The following is a 25,319-nucleotide window of genomic DNA, read 5'->3' as shown; positions in this document are numbered from 1 at the left end:
GACTGTTAGGTATTTGTTTTCAAAAATACTTCAGTTGTAGGGCTGGGCATGGTAGTGCATGCCTTTAATCTCAGCACTCTGGAGGTAGAGGCAGGTGGATCTCTGAGTTCGAGGCCAGCCTGGTCTACATAATGAGTTTCAGGACAGTCAGGGCTATGTAGAGAGAACTTGTCTCAAAAACAAACAAAAAACTATTTTTCCTGGTGGTTTACTAACAATTAGAAAAGTCTGATGTATGTTTAAGAGTTTGAGAAAATTAATCGTGGCACATAACTAGTCTGGTAAAAATCAGGCCGATATTTTAGGCTTATTTATAAAACTTTATCTGGGCTTAATGTGTAATGTAGGTAGCAAGATTAATTTAAAGTAATAGGCTATATTTGTGTTTCCTATTCAGTAAAAGGTGTTTCCCATCCTCTGAAAACACTTAGGAACTTTGTAGATTTCAGATCTTCTCATTTGTTTGACTTAATTGTCTGGATTATCTAATCCCTTTTTGTGACTCACTGATTGATTTCCTTGCTTTAATTGTCTCTTTCTCCCGGTAGCTGTTTCCTTTTGAGTATGAAAGATGACAGCATTGAAGGAATTTATGACACTCTGAAGCAGTGTGCCTTAATTTCTAAGTCTGCTGGGGGAATTGGTGTTGCTGTGAGTTGTATTCGGGCTACTGGCAGCTACATTGCTGGGGTAAGTGTTTAAGTTGTGTGACTTTTAAAACCAGTCATGGGTATGATAATGCTAGTGAGTGGAAGCGAGTCATTTTATTTCTCGATTCATCTTTGGAGGGTTGGGATGTGAGATAATCTTGAATATTTTTTAGCTCAGATTTTAGAATTATGATCTTTTAAAGCAATAATAATAGCCGCCATCATTTGTTTGTTTTTGTTTCGAGACAGGGTCTCACTGTGTAGACCAGGCTGGCCTGGAAATCAGAGGGATCTACCTGCCTCTGTTTCCCAAGTGCTGGGATTAAAGGATTGTTGCCACCAGGCCTGGCCAGCTATCATTTATTGATTGCTCACTGTAATGTATGTATGTATACCATGTGTATGCTCATTATAAATTAGGGTTGTGTTAAAGTAGCTGAACATAACTTATGGTATACATACATACATACATACATACATACATACATACAGGCAAAACATACACATAAAATAAAAAGAATTTATTATTTCAAAAATAAATAATAAATCTTAAAAAGTAGGCCTGTGAGATGTTACAAGGAGTAAGGGTGCTTGCCTTGTTCATCTACTTTAACACAACCCTAATTTATAATGAACATACACATACATACATACATACATACATACATACATACATACATTACAGTGAGCAATCAATAAATGATAGCTGGCCAGGCCTGGTGGCAACATGCATATAACTTAGCAATGTTTTGTTGATTGTTATGTTGGGCATTATGTTTTCATTGCTGAGGTGCGGATGGAGACCAGGTAAAAACTTCATAGACGACTACTTAGAAATTAGTTACTGCTTCAACGAAAGATTAGGAACAGGTTTTTACTTTTGGACTGTTTTTCCTAGCTGAGCCCTGTGTCTCTCATCCAGATCCTTTACTCTTGACCTTTCTTTCAGACTAATGGCAATTCGAATGGCCTTGTACCAATGCTGAGAGTATACAATAACACAGCTCGATATGTGGATCAAGGTGGAAACAAGGTATACTTTATTACTAGCAAGTGCTAGAAATCAGAACTGAAAGTCTTTAGTTATAAAAGTTGGTTCAGTTATATATTGTTTTACTTTGTTTTTAAATATTTGTTTTATTCTTATTTATGTGATTAATATGTATATATCTCTGTGTGTGAGCATGTACAAGTGAGTACTTATGGAGGCCAGAAGAAGGCATTAGCACCTCTAGAGCTGGAGTTATTAATAAGTGGTTGTGAACTTTCCAGTGTGTGTGCTGGAAACTGAACTCCCATCCTCTACAAGAGCAGCAAGTATTCTTAACTGCGGAGCCATCTCTCCACTCCCCTACTTTTCTAAATACCAAGCTTTTCTTTTCTAAAGACAGAATCTTGTTTTGTAACCCTAAGCTGACCTCAGACTTTCGGTGCAGTCTAGGCTGGTCTTGAGTATTGTGTGATTTTTAACTTAGTCAAATTAAAGAGACATAATGGTTTACTTAATACATAGTTGAATGGATTTTAACAAAAGTGCACCTTGAATGACTGCCATATCAATTAAGATACAGGACACGTTCATTACCCCAGAATGTTTGCTAATGTACTCTTGCAGTCAGTCACTGCGATTACTCTCACCCACACATACTTTATCCCTGACTCTTAGCAGTCACTGATCTGTTCAGCTCTTTAAAAAGTCATTTTATGCTGGGCGGTGGTGGCGCACGCCTTTAATCCCAGCACTCGGGAGGCAGAGCCGGGCGGATCTCTGTGAGTTCGAGGCCAGCCTGGACTACCAAGTGAGTCCCAGGAAAGGTGCAAAGCTACACAGAGAAACCCTGTCTCGAAAAACAAAAAAAACAAAAAAACAAACAAACAAACAAACAAAAGTCATTTTATATTTAATTTTTTAATTGTTTATTTATTATGTGTATGTTTGAACATGTCACAGTGCACAAGGGAAGGTCAGGACAGCTTTGGGGAATGGGTTATCTCCTTCTACTATGTGGGTTCTTTTTATTATGTGTATTGTTTGAACATGTCACAGGCACAAGGGAAGGTCAGGACAGCTTTGGGGAATGGGTTTTCTCCTTCCACTATGTGGGTTCTAAGAATTGAACTCAAGTTGTCAAGCACCCTTACTCCTTGTAACATCTCACAAGCCCACTTTTTAAGATTTATTATTTACTTTTGAAATAATAAATTCTTTTTATTTTATGTGTATGTTTTGCCTGCCTGTATGTATGTATACCATGTGTATGCCTGGTGCCTGTGGAGGTCAGAAGATGGTATCAGATCCCTTGGACCTGGAGTTAGTAGAAGGTTGTGAGCTGCCATGTGGGAGCCTAACCCCAGGTCCTCTTCAAGAACAGCAGGTGTTCTTAACTACTGAGACATCTCTTGAGCCCCTATTTTTTATTTTGAGACAGAATCTTGAACTTCCTATTGTAGCTGAGGCTGGGTCTTCTGTCTCTACCTTCCAAGTACTGGCATTGCAGGCATGTACCAGCATACCCAGGTTAACACCTAACCTTGAAATAGGTTTGTAATAATTCATCCTGAATTTTCTTAGGAAATTATAGCTGGGTGGTGGCAAATGTCTTCCATCCCAGCACTTGGGAGACAGAGGCATGATGATCTTGTGAGTTCAAGACCAGCCTGCTCTATAAAGCAAATTCCATGTTAACCAGGGCTGCACAGTAAGACCCTATCTCAAAAACAACAACAAAAAAGAAATCACAATGAAACTCCCCTGGAGTTGAGAGAATTGCATTGTTTATCCGGTATTATTAGATTTACAACTATAGTCTCTTATAAATATGTAGATGTATTAATCATCTACTAGTTTATGAATTTTTATCATAAATTTTGACAACATTCATGAGATAGATCACCATTTTTTGTTTGTTTGAGATGGTCTCATGTAGCTCTGGCTGGTCCTTAATTCTTGATTCTCTTTCCTTTCCCTCTCAAGTGCTGTTTACAGGTATGTGCCACCATACCCAGCCATCTCTGTCTTTTAACCTTAAATGAGACACTTGTTGTTAAAGGTTAAAGCAACCTTAATTGGACTTTATGTCTTGTCATGGTATAAAGCAATCTACTCTACCTTGAAGAAGAAGAGCCTGAAGAGTTGTGAGCTGCCTCATGTGGGTGCTGGGAGCTGAACTCCGGCCCTCTGTTAAAGCAGCAAGTGATCTTAACTACTGAGCCAGCCATCTTTCCAGCCCCTAAGTTTTCTCTATGTCAGTTCTGTTCTACTCCTAAAATTTTAAGTAAAATACTAATAGTTTATTTTTTGATACTTTTACTTATTTCAACTGATCATAGTAAAGATGAAAGGAGACATCATAAAAATGCTTTACCAAATATGAAGCTTCTTTGATTTATACTGATTCTGATAAGAATGCTGACTTTCTTACCATTAGCGCCCTGGAGCATTTGCTATTTACTTGGAGCCTTGGCACTTAGACATCTTTGAGTTCCTTGACTTGAAGAAGAACACAGGGAAGGAAGAGCAGCGAGCCCGGGATCTCTTCTTTGCACTTTGGATTCCAGATCTCTTCATGAAGCGAGTGGAGACTAACCAGGTGAGAGGGCTGGCCGCCTGTGCTCACAGCAACAGGGTTCTTACAGGCTTTGCTCTTCAGTCCTTTAAGTCGTGCTTACTAAAGACTCACCTGTGTGATGCCACAGATGATGTGCTGTTCTGGAGAGCAGATGCTCCCTGACCTAAGTGTGTAAAAGGCCACACAAACAGGTAGAGCTGCACCGCATTGCCACGGAAGCCCCCTTCTGGCGGGATTTGCAGTGGGTATTGGCTGGTTGTATGACATTTCTCATAGCTGGTTCTACTTCTTTGTAGGACTGGTCATTGATGTGTCCAAATGAGTGTCCTGGTCTGGATGAAGTTTGGGGAGAGGAATTTGAGAAGTTGTATGAAAGGTATGAGAAAAATATTCATGATATAATCATTTGAGCCGTGGTTTCTCTTACTCAGGGCATCCAAATGTCAGAAGTGTTTATGGTGGGCTAAAGCCGAGGCTCTTGACCATTTACCTATCCTGTTGTGAGGCACCGAGTTTGAGCCCTCCCATTGGAAAAACAGAAAAATACTTAATCATTAGTTCATTTCTAGAAATCTTTGAAAGTATCCAGAAGAGAGTGTAATTATTAATTTGATTTTTGTTAGATGTTTCTTGACTTTTTCACCAAAATTATTTATCTTCTTAAAATTTGAGTGCTTGGTATTTTTTTAATTGATCCTTATAAAAACTGAGAAGAGTTATTTTATAACATAGTACTTTTTAAAAACATTACATTTATGTAATTATTTTGGGATTGGGGGCACAAATGTGCCACAGTGCATATATGGAGGTCAGAGGTCACCTTTGTTCTTCCACTGTGTGGGTCCTCGGGATCAAACTCAGATTCTCAGGTTTGGCAGTAAGGACCTTTACTTACTGAGCCACCTCCTGGCCCCAGTCTAGTGCTTTTGGTAACATAAATCACAAATAACTAGGACACACATGTTGACAGTTCATTAAAATTAGCACAGTAGTAAATTTTGTTTTGTTTTTTATATTTTGAAGCTTAAAAATGACAGTTTCACTACAGTTTGAGGAAAAACAACAGGCAGGCAAGCTATAAATAGCAGCAGCTGCAGGGAGGTAGATGGGTAAGAGGAAGAGAGAAAGCCAGGCTTTTTAAAGTTAGTTAGGGTCCAAGGAAGTAGGCAGCTTCACAATGGTGTTTGGTAAGCAGCTGCATGTACAGGGGAGGGGACTTCAGAGAAAGAAAGCCCAGACTGTCAGGTAAAATATCCCCAGGTCACGCCAGGTATGAAAGAAAAGCAGAAGGAAAAGCAAAGAAATGCAGGCTGCATGGTAGAGGCTGTGTAAGCAGCTGCCATGATTTTGATGATGGCTTTTGTTCCTTTTTACTTTGAACAGTGTTACTGATTTGGTGGGGTCATTTGAAGGAATCTAAAGCTGCCTGGTTTTCTGGTAGTCTCAGCTGATAGAAAATGGATATCGGGGTTGGAGGAATGGTTCAGTAGTTAAGAGTGCACATGCACAGTCTTGAGGCCCTGATTTGGGTCTCAGCACCCAGATAACAAGCCAGGCATCCTGAAAATATCAGTTACTCCGACTCTGGTTTCCATGTGCCCACAGGCATGTGCACTCACACACACATATGCACATATACTTACACAGACACACATACACAAATCAATAGAACCAGTCTTTAAAAAATGATGAATATAATTCCTTTTTCTCCCCTTTAGTAAAGCTTTGAGAATTTGCATAATTTTGTATTTTCATGTATTCTTCCTAGGGTGTGAATATTGGAATAATTCTATCTTTGTCTTTCAGTTACGAGAAGCAGGGTCGTGTCCGCAAAGTTGTGAAAGCTCAGCAGCTTTGGTATGCCATCATTGAATCTCAGACAGAGACGGGCACCCCATACATGCTCTACAAAGATTCCTGTAATCGGAAGAGCAACCAGCAAAACCTGGGAACCATCAAGTGCAGCAACCTGTGCACAGAAATAGTAGAGTATACCAGCAAAGATGAGGTAGGTAGAGAAGCTACCTAGCATACTGAGGGAATTGTAGAGGTCGTTACTACTTGTGAGTCCCTCATTGAATTTACTGAAGTGGTTGAAGTGGTTGAAGGGAATTTTGTTCCCCAGCACTGAACACACACACACACACACACACACACACACACACACACACACACACACTCACTAAACTATGTGGCATAGTTATGTTAACTAAGCTGTATTTTAAAAATAAGAATTTAGCCCCCCTCCCTCGGGAGAATGGAGAATGAAATGCATCAGGGAGTACAGTTAGGAACTATTTCAGTATTCTGAATAGTACAGCTCACATATGTAACTGATAGTGGATAGGTGGAATCATTGGGATTAGAAATATACTGATAAATGATGAGAAAATCCCAATTTTAGGGGTTGGTGATTTAGCTTAGTTGTAAAGAGGTTACTCAGCGAAGAGTAATAATTCCTTGAGTTTGGTCTTCAGCACTGGTGTGGGGGGCTGTTGGTAAATTTTCACACCTGATAGTTCATAAAGACTTTAGTGGTCTCACTGAAAGAGGGAGAAGAAACCAGAAGTGTGTGATTCTGAACCTTTCTTTATGTTGCAGGTTGCCGTTTGTAACTTGGCTTCTCTGGCTCTGAATATGTATGTCACACCGGAACATACATACGACTTTAAGAAACTGGCTGAAGTCACTAAAGTCATTGTCCGAAATTTGAATAAGATAATTGATATCAACTTCTACCCTATTCCAGAGGTATGGATAAATTTCCCTGCTTATTGGTTGTTACTGAATCCAAGATGGAGGTTTGTCATGGTCTGCAAGTCCTAATTGAAATGAATGTCCTTGGAATGCTGTGAGAGAATGAGAAGGAAGAGGTCATGTGTGTCGGTGGTATAGAATGTTACCTTTTGTGTTCAATGATCTTTTCCTTTTCCCACATCTTTTCTCACAAAGGCACACTTATCAAATAAACGCCATCGGCCCATTGGAATTGGGGTACAAGGTCTAGCAGATGCTTTCATCCTGATGAGATACCCCTTTGAGAGCCCAGAAGCCCAGTTATTGAATAAGCAAATCTTTGAAACTATTTATTATGGAGCTTTGGAAGCCAGCTGTGACCTAGCAAAGGAGTATGGCCCTTATGAAACGTATGAGGGCTCTCCAGTCAGCAAAGGAGTAAGTATGCGGTTGAGATTTCCTTTTGCCTATGAGTACCAGTAATGGGCTGAATAATGACCCCTCCTCAAAGGATGAACACACATCCTGCTCCCTGGGAGAGCGCTTGGTTTTTCAGAAGGGTTTACAGAAGGGTTTTACAGATGTAGTTGAGGACCTTGAGATGGGGTTGTTCTGGGTTATTGAGGCCTAGATTTATTCTGGTGGACCCTAAATCCAGCAGTCACTGTTCTGCAAGAGACACTGAGACATTTATGATATTCCCAGATCCTATCCACATTCAAGTAGAAGACAGATTACCCATGGCTTGTGACACCAGGGCCTGGAATCTGGGAGCCATCTTAGGATTCTGTCTTCCCTGCTGCCCTTGTCATCAGTAGTATGTTTCCCTTCTGTATAAAGTTTTAGTTTCTCCGTTTATTCTGACACTCAGAAAGTCTAGTGTGTAGTTACTTGGAATTTGGTATTCTTAGCCCAATAAACAGATCAAGGAAGCAGAGATTACAGAGTATGCTTTCTTATAAAAGGAATGCATCTCTGAAACCATTTCATGAATGTTAAGATTTCCTGCTTTGTAGATCTGCAGGAATGTGGTTGAGACGAGGTCCCAGGCTGCTTCTGATCAGTATGCTTAATGGGACTTTGTCCAAGAGATTCACTGGAGCCAATAGTCCTTTTTTGTTTTTCGAGAGAGGGTGTCTTTGTATAGCCATGGCTGTCATGGAACTAATTTTGTAGACCAGGCTGGCCTCGAACTCACGGAGATCTGCCTGTCTCTGCCTCCCGAGTGCTGGGATTAAAGGTGTGCACCACTACCGCCTGGCGAGCTGATATTTCTTTCTTTTTTTTTTTTTTAAATTTATTTATTTATTATGTACACACGAGGTCACCAGATCTCATTACAGATGGTTGTGAGCCACCATGTGGTTGCCTGGAATTGAACTCAGGGCCTCTGGAAGAGCAGTCAGTGCTCTTAACCTCTGAGCCATCTCTCCAGCCGGAGCCGATATTCCTTAATGTGTAATATGTTGACTACAAGACAGCATTTGCTGGGATGTGGGGATATGGCAGTTAGCCCTTTTTAAAAATTTTTTGGTCGTTGTTTTAAATTGCCTGAGAGTAACATCATAAATGTGGGGTATTTATTTCTTAGATTCTTCAGTATGATATGTGGAATGTTATTCCTACAGACCTGTGGGACTGGAAGCTTCTCAAGGAGAAGATTGCAAAGTAAGTGGAGATGTATAAAGTAGCATGGACGCCAGGAGACTGGGGCTTTCTGGTTCTTCAGGAGTTACATTTGCTATTTTAACTATGAACTCAAAAACTGTTTTCTGAATTGGGGCTGTGACCTACCTCACAGAAATGGCTTAGAAAACTGTAAGAAAATAGTAATGTGAAGCTTGCTTGGTGCAATGAAAGCCTTTTAGCACACAGTAGGTATTTCCGTATGAATTGATGTTATTTGAGGAGCTGTTTTGTTTTGTTTCCAGACATGGTCTCACTATGTATCCCTGGCTGCCCTGGAACTCACTATGTAGACCAGGCTGGCCTTAAACTCACAGATAACCTCCTGCCTCTGCCTCCATCCAGAGTGCTGGGATTAAAGGCATGTGCCACCACTGCCTGGCCCAAATAGGTCTACTTTAAAAAAAAATGTTTTTACTCTTTTATTCACTGGGCTTATAGTTTTTTGTTTTGTTTTGTTTTGCTTTTTTAAATAGGTTCTCACTCTATAGCCTAGGCTGGCTGCAGACTTGTAGACACCCCCATGCCCTACCCTAAATACAGAAATAAAATCGAAAGTAAAAACTGTTCTTTATACTTCGGTTAACTGCTTGCTCCACAGAACAAACAGAAATCTAATTTGTTCCTTTCTCCAGAGATAAGTCTCATTGATGATGTGTTTTTCTAGACCTCTTTCATACACGTACAGTTTGGTCATGTAAATGTAATTGGAACTTGACAGATTCTGAGGTTTGGTTTGGAGATCTTCAAGTGAAAGTAGATCTTAATGTTTTCAGCGATTACAGATGATTCCAAAGTTGGGAATCACAGTTAGCAAGTATGACTTCAGAGCAGTCTCCTATCTATGAACATGATACTGGGACTTACAGGTGAAGAAGTAAAGGCACGAGAAAACTGGTGGTTTGCTTGATGCCTTATATCTAGAAGTGACAGTGAGGTTGAGGTTGCGAACCTCGTTGTACAAACCCCCTAGGACCTGAGGCTCAATGCTGAGCACTATATGGATCCATGGGTGTAGAATGTAGGAAGGACAGGCTGTCTGTGTTATAGGAACTTAAAACAAGCAGTGCAGACAGAGTATGTGCAATGGTGTTAGTCACCGGAAGTGCTTGAAGAACAAGTATTTGTTTTGACATTTGTATTTGTTGCCCACCTAGTCAGGAAAATGCCATGCAGGTTGGTCTCTATACATTTTTAAAAAAATTTTAATATATATTTATTGTGTGTACATATGTGCACGCATACATGTATGTTGAGGCATGCATAGAGGTCAAAGGACAGCCTGAAGAAGTTGGATCTCTCCTACCATGTGCATTCTGTATATTGAACTCAGGTTATCAGGTTTGGTGGCAGTTGCCTTTATCCACTGAACCATCTTGCAGGCCCTGGAGTTGGTATCTTAGGCTAAGTTGTGGAGATTTCTAAGAATGTTAAATAGTGTATTCTTTAAATACTCTTGGTACTGAAAAGTGAAAAAATTAACTTTTTAGAAGCTAATAATTGGTAGTAGGAGAAATTAGAATTTTTTTCACAGCATAATTTTTCCTTTTACCTAGGATAATGGAGAGTTGTAGTGATAGGTGACTAGTTCTGACCACTTTCACAGCATTGTTTTGTGAAGGGGCCAGTGGTCATTAAGGCACGTAGTAAAGATGAGTGGGCTTGAATGAATGCACTGTGATACAGATGGGCTGCTCAGGCCTGAGTTCAGTTTCCCTGGGCAAAATAGTGCATCGAGTGCTGTGTGTGACTCCTAAGTGCCACAGAACAAGCAGCATAAGTGAGGACTTTGTAAGACTTGCTAGCATTGAAACTGCTGGTCTGTTTGGGGCAGACATTTTAGAAGAGTGGAACAGTGCCATCCATGCTGTGAAGTGTGCTCCTGTAGTAGGAAGTCAGTATGTGAGTTACATGCCTCTGTGGTGGTATTCTCAGCTTCTGCTATATATACTACCGCGTCGCAGACTCTCTAATAATCTCTAATAATCTTTTTCTTTTAAGGTATGGTGTAAGAAACAGTTTACTTATTGCCCCAATGCCTACTGCCTCAACTGCTCAGATTCTGGGGAATAATGAGTCCATTGAACCTTATACCAGTAACATCTACACTCGCAGGGTCTTGTCAGGAGAATTTCAGGTGAGAACTTTACAGCCAGGTTTGTAGGAGCTCTTCTGAAAGCTGGGAGTAAAAGCTTACTCATAATCTGCCTAAGCAGCCAGTGACCAGAGGAACAGTATGAAAGAAGCTGTTTTCGTTTTTTGTTTGAGACAATCTCAGGTAACCCTGGCTGACCTCGAGCTTGCCATGTAGCTGAAGATGACCTTGAATAGATTGTTCTTTCTCTACTTCTCAGGTGTTGGCATTACAGGTGTGCACCACCATGTCTGACTGAGTCAGAGTTGACGAGTGCCTAATTGTTTGTTTCTGTTTTTTGAAAAGCCTCACTATGTAGATCAGGCTGGCCTCCAACTTGCAGTGATCCTCCTACCTCTGCCTTCTGAGAACTTGGATTATAGGTATGTTCCACCATCCCCTGCATGTTTCATACCTCACATGCTTTAGCTGGGATATTAAAGGTGCCCATAGTAATAGCATTACTCAGGTATGGTGACTTGTGTTTATAATCCTAGCACTTGGGAAACTGAGGTAGGAGGCACTCTGGTTTTAGGTTAGCCTAGGCTACATAGCATCGCCCATCCCATTTTTAAAAAAGTATCATTTAAAAGTGGTTCTCAGGTCAGAAATGGGTTGTTCCTTTGATTCTAGCACTTAGGAGGTGGAGACAAGAGAATGGTTCTCAGACATGGTTACCAAAGAGAATTTTGTTGGTGAGATCAGTGTTGTTTTGTAAGCTCCCAGGTAATTCTTTGTGTTGCAAGGTTGAAAACTACTAATTTTTTTTAAAAAACAGTAGATTACTAGATGTCCTGAAGTAAGTTTTTGTCAGGTGTAGGAAAGTTGCATTTCTAGTTATTTTACTGAAGTTTTTTATTATGTGATCACTTGAGAAAACCAAAGAAGAATCAGTTTATATAAAATTTCTTGGCTTAGACATGTTGTTTCTTTTCTTCTTTTCAAAGGCCATATTTTTTCTTAAGCTTTTAAAAACACTTAGGGGAGGGGCAGGCTTATGGCATGCCATGCACGTGGACAGAGAACAATTCCTGATTCTGTCCTTCCATCATATGAGTTCCAGGGAGGAAGCCGGGGTTGTCAGGTTTGGTGGCACACACCTTTCCTGGCTGAGCCACTTAAGATTTATTTTTATTAAGTATATGTACATGTGTGTCAGTGGGAATGTGCATGTATATGTGCAAGTGCCATCAGAGGCTAAGAACATGTGCCGTTCTTGCAGAGGACCCAAGTTTGGTTCTCAACACCCACATTGGATGACCTGTAATTCTAGCTTCAAAGGATTTCATCCATCTGGCCTTCATGGGTATATGAACACACATCTTAAAAATTTTTTTAGTGTTAGTAAAATAAGGTTTACAAAAATCCAAGACAAATAATGTGATGATCTGATGTATATGTGTGTGGTACATATATGTATATACATGTGTACATACTTTGTAGAATGATTACCACAATATATTGTTTCTTCAATAATAGATGTCAAGACCTTAAAGGGATGTAGCTTTTTGTGGTGAAATGGTCCTCTCAGTTTTGTTAAAACAAAACAAAACAAAACAAAACAAAAAAAATGGAATTTATTAGGGGATCTAATAAGTAATTCAGCTGTCTTACTTATTTTGAACTCTAGGCCTGGGATCCGTTATAGGCCCTGCCAGTGTTACTTCATTTCTTGACATCTTTTTGTTTTTTCATCAGATTGTGAATCCTCACTTACTGAAAGATCTTACTGAGCGGGGCTTGTGGAATGAAGAGATGAAAAACCAGATTATTGCATGCAATGGGTCCATCCAGGTACAGACTAGAAATGGCGTGTGCTTTCTAGGAGCTAAGCTGAACATTGTGGTGCCATCTCGCTTCTCCCAGGCAATACAGAGAAAAATGGTCTTTCACTGTGGTCGCACAGACTCTATTAAATAATGTGTCTGTATTTCTGCATTGTTGTGCTTGTTTTATACACATCTTTACATAGTCCTTATTGTTTCTCCAATAAAACAGTAGTTCCCAGTTTTTCTTCACAATTGGGAAGCTTTTAAAGTCTTGAAGCTTGGGTTGCATGTATTGCCAAGTAAATAATGTCAGGAAGTAGGAGTCAGACCTACAGATTTCTTGAAAACCTGAAATTGGAGTTAAACTTTAAAAGCATGGGGGACTGAGACAAACAGTCTAGAAAGTAGTCAGGTAGTGCTTAACAATAAAATGATTGATTTGTGTAGATGGATGCCTTGGCTAAACACTGGCCAGCTTGGCAACTGCTCCTCTAACTTTCGGATTTTTGTGTTAGAAACTGTAGCATCAGCCAGGTTGTGTATTTCAATGTAGTCAGTCAGCCGTAGGCCTAAGAAAACCATTTTGACTCTAAGTGCAGTCTGTGGCCTTCTGACTTAGCTCACTGCTTCCTTTGATCTTGTGCCTGTAAAGTCTTGATTATTTGTGTTTCTATCATTTATTAGCTTAACTCTACACCACCACCACCACCACCCCACCCCACCCCCCGCTTTTTGGGGGGTGTGTTTCTACAGGGTTTTTCTGTGTAGCCCTGGCTGTCCTGGAACTTGCTCTGTAGACCAGGATGGCATCAAACTCACAGAGATCCACCTGCCTCTGCCTTCCAGCATGCACCATCACCACCTGCCCCCCTTCCTTTCTTAAATACGTCTAGAACAATAACTGTTTTGTCCCTAAGCCAGTTGATGTTTAAGTCACTACATCAGATTTATATTTGGTTTGTTAAATGAGATTTTATTGACTTAGCAAGAGATTAGCAGTTTGGGCAAATTTGCTATGACCGTTAAGATACTAACTGCATGGCAGTGTCAGATCTACAGGAAGACCAAACCAAGCATTGTAGTAAGCATCATTAACCTGTTAGTTATATTGTTTTCTTTAATTGACATTAAAACGACAACACATGGTTTTCCTTTTCCAGAGCATACCAGAAATTCCTGATGACCTGAAGCAACTCTATAAGACTGTGTGGGAGATCTCTCAGAAGACTGTTCTCAAGATGGCAGCCGAGAGAGGTGCTTTCATCGACCAGAGCCAGTCTTTAAACATCCATATTGCTGAGCCTAACTATGGCAAACTCACTAGTATGCACTTCTACGGCTGGAAGCAGGTTGGTCGAGCACCCGGAGAGGACATTTGGGATTTGAAATAGTGTCTGCTCCAGCTGCCTTTTTCGTATTGCTATCTGGAAGTTTTTTTTTGGTTCAAGTCCAAATGTGTTAAGCCTCAGTGGTTTTTATGTTGGATCAAAGTTTCACTTTGGGTTTTCTTGTTTCTGTTTAGCAGTTGTGAGCTGCCTGATATGGGTGCTGGGAGCTGAACACTTAGATCCTCTAGAAGAGCAGGAAGTGTTCTTAAACTACTGAGCCATCATCTGGCCTTTGTTTTAGATACAGAATTTCATACAATGTGTTTTGGTCATTCATAATCACCTTTAACTACTCCCAGATCCACCCAACTCCCACAATTTTGTGTTCTCTATCTGTCATTCTCTCTCTCTCTCTCTCTCTCTCTCTCTCTCTCTCTCTCTCTCTCTCTCTCTCTCCTTTGAGACAGGGTTTCTCTGTGTGCAGCCCTGGCTGTCCTAGAATTTGCTCTGTAAACCAGGCTGGCCTTGAACTCCCAGAGATTTGCCTGTCTCTGCCTCCCAAGTGCTAGATTAAAGGTGTGTGCTATCACACCTGGCCTTCTTTCTCTTGTTTTTAAGTAACCCACCAACTCCAATTTGTACTGTCCATACACTGCTGGGTGTTGACTTTCTCTCCCCAAGAAACCATCAACTGTCCATAGCTCATCAGTTAGGGGTGGGGACTCATTAACTCCATGTCAGAACTTGCTGGCAGCCAGGGGCTGCACTTGGCTGCATTTTGCTCCACTTGTCTGGGCCTCTGTCTCTTACAGTCTTTCTGCCCCTATATACTGTTTCTTAAGCCTCTCTTTCTCTCCCACTGTCCTCTTTTTCACCGACCTCTCTGTTCCAGACCATCTTGTGCGCTCTTGCCTTTTCCAAAGTAGCTTTTTACTCACTGTCAATCCACTATTCAAAAGCATCCATTGTCCCTGCTTTACCCACAGTGTGTGAGCCAGTTTACACTGTTGGCAGCTGCCACAGTGTAATAAGTGCTGTAATCCGAGTTTGCATTATAGTCTTATGCCTTGACATGAGAGAGGCCTTCCTTCTGTGGAGTGACAGATTGACTCCTACTTGATGTGGGAATACTGGACAGGAAGATGACCCTTGTGAAGTGTTGATGTCGGTTGTTCTACCTGGACTGTCCCATCCCCTAAATGGTTACAGTCTAAGGCAGGAATGTTGTTTTGTACAAACCGAAGTGATACATGTAAAAGTAGCTACAACTGAACAAAAATATTTGACATTCCAAAGAAGCCATCCTGTTTTAGGGACAAAACCCCCAAGGTTTAGCTATCTATTTAAGCACTTTTCAGAATGCTTCATGGAATCGATAAAATTGCAAGTTTAAAAAAGAGTTTAAGTTGGTTTATAGGAATATATTTAAAGGTTTTAAAAATTAGTTTTGTAACTGACCACATGGGAGTTATTTTGAACAAAGATCTTGACTCTGTCCTGTTCTCCTGGAATTCTTCTAAACAGCTATGCTTCTTTCCCTTGTAGGGTTTAAAGACCGGGATGTATTATTTAAGGACAAGACCTGCGGCTAATCCAATCCAGTTCACTCTGAACAAGGAAAAGCTGAAAGACAGGGAGAAGGCCCTGAAGGAGGAAGAAGAGAAGGAGAGGAACACAGCAGCCATGGTGTGCTCTTTGGAGAACAGAGAGGAGTGCCTGATGTGTGGATCTTGAGAAGAGGCCTAGCAGAGACCGGCTCTCGCCATAGCAGACTTCTTGAGCATAGATAGGCGTAGTGGGTTTGCTTGATTACGGGAAAGCTTTGCTGGACCTTACTATCATGAAGTTCTTGACTTACAGTACTGTTTTTACTAAAACAAAAACCAAACCCAGCTTTGATATTAGGAATCAAAGTAGAGGTTTTGGGAATGCAGAAGAGACTTGGAGATAGACTGAGACTTAGGAAGTCTCCTCCTCCAACATTCTGTCTGACCATTTCAGTTTGGACAAAGAGACTTAGTTCCACTTCGACTGTTTTCCTAGAAGTAAAGCCAAGCGATACCTCGTCTGCTTTGTCTATGTAATGTTTTATAGGTAATTTTCAAATAAAAACATTTGTAACTGATTGTGTGGTGCTAAATTTGTCATCTATTATCATAACAAAGGTGAATTTTGAAAAAAAATTTTTCTGTTGAGAGTAGAGAGGCAAAATTTTAAAGACATTATTTAGACTGTATAGAAGTCTGATGTTAATATATGCTCTTCCCTGCCCCATGATGAACTATCTATAACCTAAAATTGCCAGTTTCATCCATTTTAAATTTGATTCTGTGGCATTTAGTATATTCACACTATTGGGTAATTATTATCACTAGCCATTTCCAGGATGTTTTCATCATTCCAAACAAACTCTTACTCATAAAAACAATAGTTCGTTATTCCTCGTTCCCCTCAGTCCCTGGTAACCATTCTTATTTTACATCTTTATGAATGTGCACTCCAGGGACCTCCTACAGAGAATGCGGTATGTGTCCCCTTGTGTCTTACATGATAACTAGATACATCGAAAATATAAACTCTCGGTACCTCTCTATAATACACAGCACATTGTGTCCGTCCAGTCATCTGTTAGATGGGCTTGGGTTGTCTCCTCCTCTTAGCTATTGAGAACAATGGCTGCCATGAACACTGGTGTAGAGCATCTGTTGGATTCCTGCTTTCAGGTTGGTTTGGTTGGTCCTATACAGCAAAGAACTGTTGGACTGTATGATTTTGTGGAACTACCATATTGACAGCACCATTATATTTCCATGAGAGATGCTTTAGGGTTTCACTGTCTTCATATCCTTATAATACATGCCTTTCATATTTTAGTAAAGCCCTTCTCGTGTGTTTTAGTAGGAGATTTCCTGGTCTTGTAGATTGACATGTTTCATTAAATCTGATAAGTTTTTGGCCATTTTTTTCTTTCATTAATTGTTCTGCTCTTTTTTCTCTCTTATGGAATTTATAATGAGTCTGCTGCTTCACATTGGTGGCCATGTAGGTCCCTGTTCCCCCCCCCCCCCCTTTCTGCTCTCTAGACTCAATTTTGATTTTTCAGTCCTTAAACTGGCTGTTTTCTTGCTCAGGCTTAACTGTTTAATTCCTCTAGTGAATGTTTTGTTTCAGTTATGTCTTTAGCTCCAGAATTTGATGCTTTTTAAAAAAATTTTAAATCATTTTTATCTTTGTTGATAGTCTGATGCTGTTAGTAATTGATTCCATTCATTTAATTTGTCCATGTTTTCCATCAGCCTTTAATCTGTTTAAGACAACTGGTTTGTTTTGTCTTTGTTTGAGACTGGGGTCTTAGGAAGCCTAGCTGGCCTCAGACTTGCTGAGGGTAACCTTGAATCTGTCATCTTCCTGCCTCCAGCTCCTGAGGATGGCATTGCAGGTGTGTTCCGCTACACCTGGTTTATGCAGTGCTGGGGGATTATTGTATGTGAAGCAGGCATGACCTACAGAGCTACATCTCTTGCCTGAGACAGCGTTAATGTCTTGGGCCAGTAGGGCCACTGTCTCTGTTCCCTGAAGAAGTTTCTGCTTGTTTTCTATAACTGGCATCGGCTCTGGGCCTCGGTACTGAGAATCTGGGCTTTGACTTGTAATGAGGCCATTCTGCAAATCAGATTCTCAGACTTTGTTTGCTGTTTTGCGTATTCTGGAAGGCCTTAACCGTGTGTGGTCACTGAAGTCCCTGTTAGCATGTACTTGGGTTATATTTGGGTAAATATTTCCTTGAATTTCTAGAGTTGTCCTAGTTATCCCTATAGGCAAAGTATGCTTGGTTACCCTAAAGAATACAGCATCAAGGCCACAGTCTGTTATTTGATCTGTGGTTAGGCCAGTTAATTAGGGAGTTCCTAGAATAGATAGAACTATTGCAGTCTCATTTGACTTGTATGAGTAGGAGAGTTTGGGGCCAAGTAAACAGAGTCTAATTTAATTCTATAAATGGTTTTAGTACTTCACCCAGTTTCCAGCTTTGGTCAAGTGTATAGGTCCAGAGTCCTTAAATGAAGGGGAGACCACATTCCCTTGAGTTAAGTCTTTCTACCTGCTTCTCGCTGGCCTTGTATAGGGCATTGTACACTGGGAAAAGGAAATCAACCTCTCACAGATTACTGGACTTTGACTTTTAACTGCAGTAATTTCAGATAACACTCCAAATCATCATGATCTATAGGTAGATCTAGCTCAGTTTTGTCACAGAGTTTGAAGGCAGTTCCCAGAACCATCCTGTGGTTATTTCTTCAGAATGTATCATTGTAACGTGCGCTCTGCAGCTTGGTCCTGTTACTACAGAGGGAGGACTGTTGTACTAGGAAAAGGCAAATGTTAGCCTCTCAGGATGGAAAAGCAAAGCCAATTGCAACCTGGAAGGATGACAGAGATTAGTGTCACCATCAACTTGGTGATTTCTACCCCATCTTCATTCAGCTCACCCATTTGGCCTGTGTAAAAACCAAGGGAATGGCAATGGATTGTTATAAGTTTAACTGGGTCGTGACTCCAATCAGATGGGATTTTTTTGCTTGAACAAATTATCCCCTGGTATGCAGTTTCTGATTTGTTTCCCCTACTTAATCCTTAGTAAAGGCAACCAGAAGCACATTTGCTTTCAGCTGACGAGCAACTACATATTCTACTATCTTAAAAGATTTATTGGTTATTATTATTATTATTAATACTTTAGACAGGATCTCCATGTAGTCCTGGCTGCCCTAAAACTTGCTGTGTAGATCAGGCTGGCTTCAAATTCACAGAGATCCTCCTGCCTCTGTCTCCCAAGTGCTGAAATTAAAGGCATGCACCACCATGCCTGGCCTTAAGATTTTATTTTTTTTTAAAGTATGTGACACACACCTTTAATCCCAGCACTCGGGAGGCAGAGCCAGGCGGTTATCTCTAAGTTCGAGGCCAGCCTGATCTACAGAGCGAGATCCAGGACAGGCACCAAAACTATGCAGAGAAACCCTGTCTCGGAAAAAAAAAAAAAAGTGTAGGTATGTGTGTCTGTGTCAGGGTGTGTGCACATAGTTCAGTTGCCCACGGAGGCCAGAAGAAGCCATCGGATCTGGGGCTAGGATTACAGATGTTTGTGATACCTGATGTGAATGCTGAGAACTAAACTTGGGTTGGGTTTAAACTAAGCTCTCCCCTACAAGAGCTCTTAACCACAGAGCCATCTATCTCTCTAGCCCCTTATCTTATTTTGAAGGTATATCAATTCTCTCTATGTCATAATTTAGTTCTCACATGACTTCAACCAGCTTTCCCTTCCACAAAACAGAACTAGTACATCGATGATATTGCAAATTGGAGCAGTATTTGTAATATGGGGAAGAAGTAGACTATTTTAGACTTATTGACATGTCTATGGGCAGGAAATAAATCTGATAAACATTCAGAGTCCTTCAAATCAGAGAAATTTTCCAGGATCCTGTGATACAAGGTAAAGGATAAGTTGTACCTGACTTTCCACAGTCAAGGAAAGGGTAAAATACTTGAGAGACTTCTGAGTTTGGAAGGTGAAATCGCCCTCATTTGGGTGTTCTATCTGGTCTGTTTGTTTACTGAGCATCTGGAAAAGCTGCTTGCTTCACATGTGGTCCGAAGCAAGGGAAGTCTCTGCTACAGATCAAGGATGCCTCGAAAATTGCTCTGCTACTTGGGCCATGTGATCCAGCAGGTCCAAAGATGATCCTGAAGTCACAGTGGCAGAGAGGTGTTAACTGCAGCCTTTGGCAGGGTGCTGGAGGTGAACCACAGCAGAGGATTTGGATTGGGGGGTAAAGTCCTGTCATCCTCTGGATGTATGTTCTTTTGAGAAAGAGCTTTTGGCTTGGGGGTGAACCTGAGTAGGGACTGGATACTTAACTGTGGGCCACGAGGTGATCATGAATTGTGGATCATGAGTGGGCTATTGTCTGACTCACCAAGCCATAATTCTGAGCACGCACAGCATTTTGTTACCATAATGGAAGGAGCATGTATAATATTGGACTTGAGCAAGTACTGAAGGCACAAGTAAGGGCCGTGAAATGACTCACACAACGTGGTGCCTGCTCGTCTGCACCATGGCTCCCTAAGGAGTGTCCTATAACATGTTAAGAGGAAGAGAAAAACATCCAGCTTGGTTTCAGAGGTTCTATGTAGTATTTGGGACAATAGTCCATTTCTGGGACATACCTAAAGGCATTCATAGATGACACGAGTCTATGGGAAGTCTTAAGCAATAGAGTTAATTTATTATTTTTTAGAGAGTCTTACTGTGTTGCTCAGGCTAGCCTTCAACTCCCAGAATCAAGTGATCCTGAGACATTACCACTATACTTGATGAGGAAGTAGTGTTTCTATAGCTCATACTACCATTGAGAAAATGACCTGACCTGGGTTTGGGTCAGACCCAAGTCCCCAGATCAGGGCCTAATCTGGTTTTTGCTTAAGATTTGGGCTCTGTAGCAGCACCTTGTCTGTGTGCCCAAGGAGACCTCAGGGTTCTGTCCTGGGAGTTAGGCTCATTGGAGCCTATAGTGTAGACTTTACTCTGGTCTTAGGATCTGTATTGGTTAATTTTTGTTTAACAAGCTAGAGTCATCTGGAAAGTGGAAAGCTCAACTGAGAAAATGTCTCCATCAGACTGGCCTGTAGGCAAGTCTTTGGGCATTTTCTTAATTAATGATTGATAGGGGAGGGCCCAGCCCACTGTGGGCGGGGCTGCAAGCTGAGCAAGCCCGGAAAGCAGCGTTCCCCCATGGTCTCTACTCTGCTTTTGTTCCTCCATGATGGACGGTAACCTGTTCTGCCCAGGTTGCTTTTGATCCTGGTGTTTATCACAGCAATAGAAACCAAACTAACAGTGTCAGACCTGAACCCAGAGAAGGTCTGGCCTGACCATCTTTCAGCCTGAGGCTCCTGGATATGATGAGGTGACCTATTTGTGTGGTCTAAATGACACCCAGGGTTGTCTGGCTCTGTGTGCCTGTGTTAGATTTGGGATCTCAGGCAAGGACTTCACCTGTGTTCAGGACTAACAGGACTCTAGAACTTGGCCTCGAGGCTGACAGGCATATCTGATCACATTGAAATTCATGCCAAGTCTTAGACTTTATCTAGCAGAGACAGGAAGGGCTGGGACTTTGTTTCAAACAGGGGTTCAGGGCAGATTGTGGTCTGTTTGACTTACTCTGTGTCTCCTAGGAAAGCTACAGGCATTCTCAAATAATTTTAGTTTTTTTCAAGGATTGGAAAGAAGACAGAATGAACTCAGAAGGACAAATACAAGCAATCCTATTTCGGGGGTTAGTAACAGAATGTTCTAAGAATCCAACAAATGATATCTTCAACAAGAGGCCTCCATTGAGCCATAACCTGCTAAGAACCCACTCATCCTGTTAGTACAGACAGCCTACTTCTTGTTTTCACAGGCCACAGCCCCAAGTTCTCAAGCTGGTAGTGCCCTCTTACCCAGGTAACTCCCTCTCCTCTCTCATGTTCTGCGACTTCTCTCTGATGTCTTGGGGTGACTGCTTTCCACAGAGCATTTTCTCTATGTGTTGCCGGATCTCCTTAGTTCTCACCCCATAAATGAGAGGATTCAAGGCTCCTGGGAGCAGCAGATATATGGCACTGAGTAGGTTCTGAACATCTTGAGACACAGTCTTGGCCACTCGAAAGACAATGGAAGTGGAAAGGCCAGAAAGATAGATGGTGAGGATGACCAGTAAGTGGGAGCCACAAGTGTGCAAGGCCTTGGCTCGGGCTCCCCCAGAAGAGATCCGGAAGGCAGCATAGATGATACGGGTGTAGGAGCTTCCCAGTAAGGCCAGATCAAAGGTCACGGTGACCAACCGCATAGCCAATCCCAACCGGTTGTTGAAGGTCAGGTCTCCACAAGCTATGCTCAGCAGTGCGATGTATTCGCAGGTGAAGTGTCGGATCACGGACGTCCGGCAGAATCGAGCTTTTGCAGTTAGTACCACTAGGGGCACTGCCACTCCTAGGCTCCGGGTCAGGGCAAAGGTGGCAATCAGGCCCAGTAAGTGAGAGGTCATCAGTTCAGTATAGCGGAGTGGGTGGCAAATGGCCACATAGCGATCTAGGGCCATGGCCAGCAGGAGGTTGTAGTCCAGAAGGAGCGTAAAGTAGATAAAGAACATTTGCGCTAGGCAACCATGTAATGAGATGGGGTTAGCATAATGCACAAAGCCTTCCAGCATTTTAGGCATCACAGCTGTGGAAGCACAGATGTTGACAGCCAAGAGCAGGGCAATGAGCACATACATGGGCTGATGCAGACTCCTCTGGGCCACCACTGTATGGATGACTAAGGCATTGGCAGAAATGATGGACACATAGAGGAAGGTAAGAGGCAGGACCAGAAGGGGCCGCCGCTCCTGCAATCCAGGGAAGCCCACCAGGAGAAAGCTGGTGTAGGAAAAGTTGAAGATACTGGTATTTCCATCCTCACCCATTGACTTTGGTCCTGGCACCAGGCGTGAGAATCAGAGGCTGTTAGAACAAAATGGTTATTTTAGGAGCCTGAGGCTTGCATGATGAAAACCTATCTGTGGGGTGCATGCGTGCGTGCGTGCGTGCGTGCGTGTGTGTGTTGCTTTGGAGCAGACATGTACAATGCCAGGTGTTTGGGGAGCTACACAGATGAATAAGATATTCCTTGTCCCCAGGGAGCTCCTGGTTTTCTCTGTGTAAAATACAAATGTATGAGATATATTTATATTTGTTTGGGGGATGTTACAGGTGTTTTATTGTTGAATAAAATATAAGACAGAAAATTAGATGTGGTATATGAGAGGGGAAAGTGATGTTCAGAGGTAAAACAATTTAAAAATAATCCTTTTAGTTAGGAGGGATAAGAAAGTACGTAAAGGATCTTTGTTCCAAGGAGTCTGGGAAGGACTCAAGTAAGGCTTCAAACTGGGGAGAGGAGTCAGCCAGGAGCAGGGAGCTCACCTGTGTGCTCAAGGTACACTGGCTGGGCCAGAGGAATGTTGCTGAGGAAGCTGGTTTTCTGCGGCCAAAAGCACCAGGCTGCAGAGTCTGGTCCCGTCCTTAGCCCCTCTAGTCTGGCGGCAGCACCTCTTGCCTGGCCTTGTCCTGGAAGCTTGCTTTCCTTCACGGCGGTGAGTCCAGGGAGAGCAGGAGTTCACCAGTGCACCACGTGCAGAGCCACATAGACTTTCCCAGGGCTTTGTTTGGGGTCCATGGATGAGGTCTAGGAGGAGGTGTACACTCAGATGGCACCTATCTGATAGTGATTACACAGGAAATGCTCCAAATGCTTTCAGAAATTAACTTTAAAAAAAAAATCTTTACTTGGGTAGCTGGAGAGATGACTCAGTGGCTGAGGGCACTTACTGTTCTTGCAGAGGACCCAGGTTTATTTCCCAGCACCCACATGATGGTTCACAACTGCCTATAACCCAGGGGATACAAAGCCTTATTCTGAGCTCTGCAAGCCTTGGGCACACACAATGCACGGACATACATGTGAGCAAGACACTCATATACATAAAATTAAATAAATAAATCTAATTTTTAAAAAAATGTCTTCAGTTTGATAAGTGTTGTGGTGCATGCCGTTAGACCCATAATGCAGGAAGCAGATCTCTGTGAGTTTGAGACTAGCCTGTTGAGACCAGCCAGGGCTACATACTGAGACCCTGTCTAAAAAACAAAACAAAACTTCATTTTATCAGCAAGGATACAGAGGTAAAGTCTAGTTCAAGCCACGCAGCTAATAGATGACAGATGTGGATTTGTGCCATTCCATTTCACAGTGCACTCTTTTCACAAGTTCAGGATTCATACCTTCTCTTGACTTGCATAGGACTTGCTGGGTTTTAGAATCGAAAGTCTGGAATCCCCAGAAAATGGCCAGGCAGACCCAGCAACTAGTCACGTCACTGCAATAACTGCTATCTACACTGAAGATCAGAGAAGCCTTACGAGTTGTGGAGCAACCCAGAAATGTTTTCCTCCTTCTTTATCAGTGTTTGTGCGGGCATGACTAGACTCCCTCTGAATACCAGAGGAGGCATGTCTATTAACAAATCCTCACCGGGAAGAGGATTTGGGAGGAAGTGGGTTTGGAATTCTCTCCACCCTGGGATGTCTTTCTGAAATTTTCAGAACATTGCTTTGGACAGCAGATTTTGGAAGAGCTATCATTGCTTGGGTTGGGTGAGGACCAGACAACCTTTGTGGCAAAGTGATAAAAATCTGTATAGTTGAGTCTGGAAAAGATTGTAGAGGATGGTGGTAGTGAGACATGGACAAGGCAAGAACTGGTACACCGAAGGAGGGAAATGAAACCTGGGGGAGCAGCAGCCAGGAAGACATCTGGCAGTCTTGTAATCCTCCTTTCCTGATATACCAGAGGGTAGAGAGGAGAGAAGACTGGCAGAGAAGAAGCCCATAAATCTCTTGGCTTGGACAAGGTTGCCCGGTCCTTATCATACGATCTATAATTTGTCTTCCTGTCTCATGTCTTGGTGTTCCTTGGATAGATTTCATAAGGAACATCTTTGATACAGGACTCTGAGGCAGTCAATAAAGACGATGAAGAATAATGACCCTGTTAAGAAGGGACAGAAAACATGCTGGGGAGTGTGGAGGGCTGCCATTTAACTGGCTAAGAAAGAGCTTAGAAAACTAAGGAAGAACTTCCTAGAGACAAATCAACCACATAGCAGCCAATTAGAGAGAAATAGAATGATCAGTAGCTTCAAGACTTTAAAGCTATAATGATTTCTATTGGAGCTGCCAAGCCCTGAAAAGGGAAGAATTGGGTTGACGTTCTAGAAGGTACAGTTAATGAATTGCATTCGAATACTTTAAGCAATTCACAAGTGAAGAGTTTTTTAGTCAATGACTGTACATACAAGTGGAGAGTTCAGATGAAGGATTGAGGCTGGGGATAGGAATATGGGGCATGAGATAGCATCCCAAGGCACAGATAGAACAGCAGGTATCAGTGAAAGGCTTAAGAGAGAGAAGAGAGAGAGAGAGAGAGATCCAGGATCAAGCAAGCAGAAACTGCAGACTTGGTTGTTGAGGAGGCTTCAAGTATATGAACTTACAGACTAATAGATTAAAGTTCAATGACTCTAAACTGTCCTTTAAGGATTAATGTGCAGAGTAGCCATAGCATGAACAGACAGGAGAGCTAAATGAGACTGCAGACATCATGTGATTCCCGAAGGAAGGGGCGTTATAACCTCCACAGCACAAAAAGAACTCATTCCCCATACTCACAAAGGATGTGGTCACTGTGGCCATGTTCTAGGAGAGAGACGGTTGTTCTCTCTCTGCCCTTGGGGCATCTTCCACTTCTCTCTCTCTCCATTCCCTCAGCTTATGAAAAGTCAATTAGCTAT

General features: G+C 41.9%; 2 protein-coding genes across 3 annotated transcripts in view; one reads left to right on the top strand and one right to left on the bottom strand.

The window, feature by feature from the left end:
- The window catches only part of Rrm1 (ribonucleotide reductase catalytic subunit M1), a 28,609-nt gene extending 12,612 nt beyond the window's left edge, over positions 1–15,997 (top strand). For both annotated transcript variants that reach the window (XM_052714493.1, XM_052714494.1), the window contains exons 8-19: positions 549–690; positions 1,600–1,683; positions 4,079–4,240; positions 4,516–4,595; positions 6,026–6,227; positions 6,821–6,970; positions 7,172–7,393; positions 8,547–8,623; positions 10,643–10,778; positions 12,474–12,569; positions 13,705–13,893; positions 15,418–15,997. In XM_052714493.1, coding sequence (XP_052570453.1) covers positions 549–690; positions 1,600–1,683; positions 4,079–4,240; positions 4,516–4,595; positions 6,026–6,227; positions 6,821–6,970; positions 7,172–7,393; positions 8,547–8,623; positions 10,643–10,778; positions 12,474–12,569; positions 13,705–13,893; positions 15,418–15,606 — 1,729 coding nt within the window. In that variant the 3' untranslated portion in view covers positions 15,607–15,997. The remainder of the gene's footprint in view (positions 1–548; positions 691–1,599; positions 1,684–4,078; positions 4,241–4,515; positions 4,596–6,025; positions 6,228–6,820; positions 6,971–7,171; positions 7,394–8,546; positions 8,624–10,642; positions 10,779–12,473; positions 12,570–13,704; positions 13,894–15,417) is intronic.
- A 5,386-nt stretch (positions 15,998–21,383) lies between these two features.
- Positions 21,384–22,394, bottom strand: LOC128124475 (olfactory receptor 52E8-like). Its single transcript, XM_052760790.1, has one exon. The coding sequence runs from the start codon at positions 22,392–22,394 to the stop codon at positions 21,384–21,386; it is 1,011 nt and encodes a 336-aa protein (XP_052616750.1).
- Between the last annotated feature and the right edge of the window lie 2,925 nt (positions 22,395–25,319).

Source organism: Peromyscus californicus, unplaced genomic scaffold, assembly GCF_007827085.1.
Source record: "Peromyscus californicus insignis strain IS unplaced genomic scaffold, ASM782708v3 Scaffold_4__1_contigs__length_199733344, whole genome shotgun sequence".
Lineage (NCBI taxonomy): Eukaryota > Metazoa > Chordata > Mammalia > Rodentia > Cricetidae > Peromyscus > Peromyscus californicus.
This window is presented reverse-complemented; position numbering and strand designations above follow the sequence as displayed.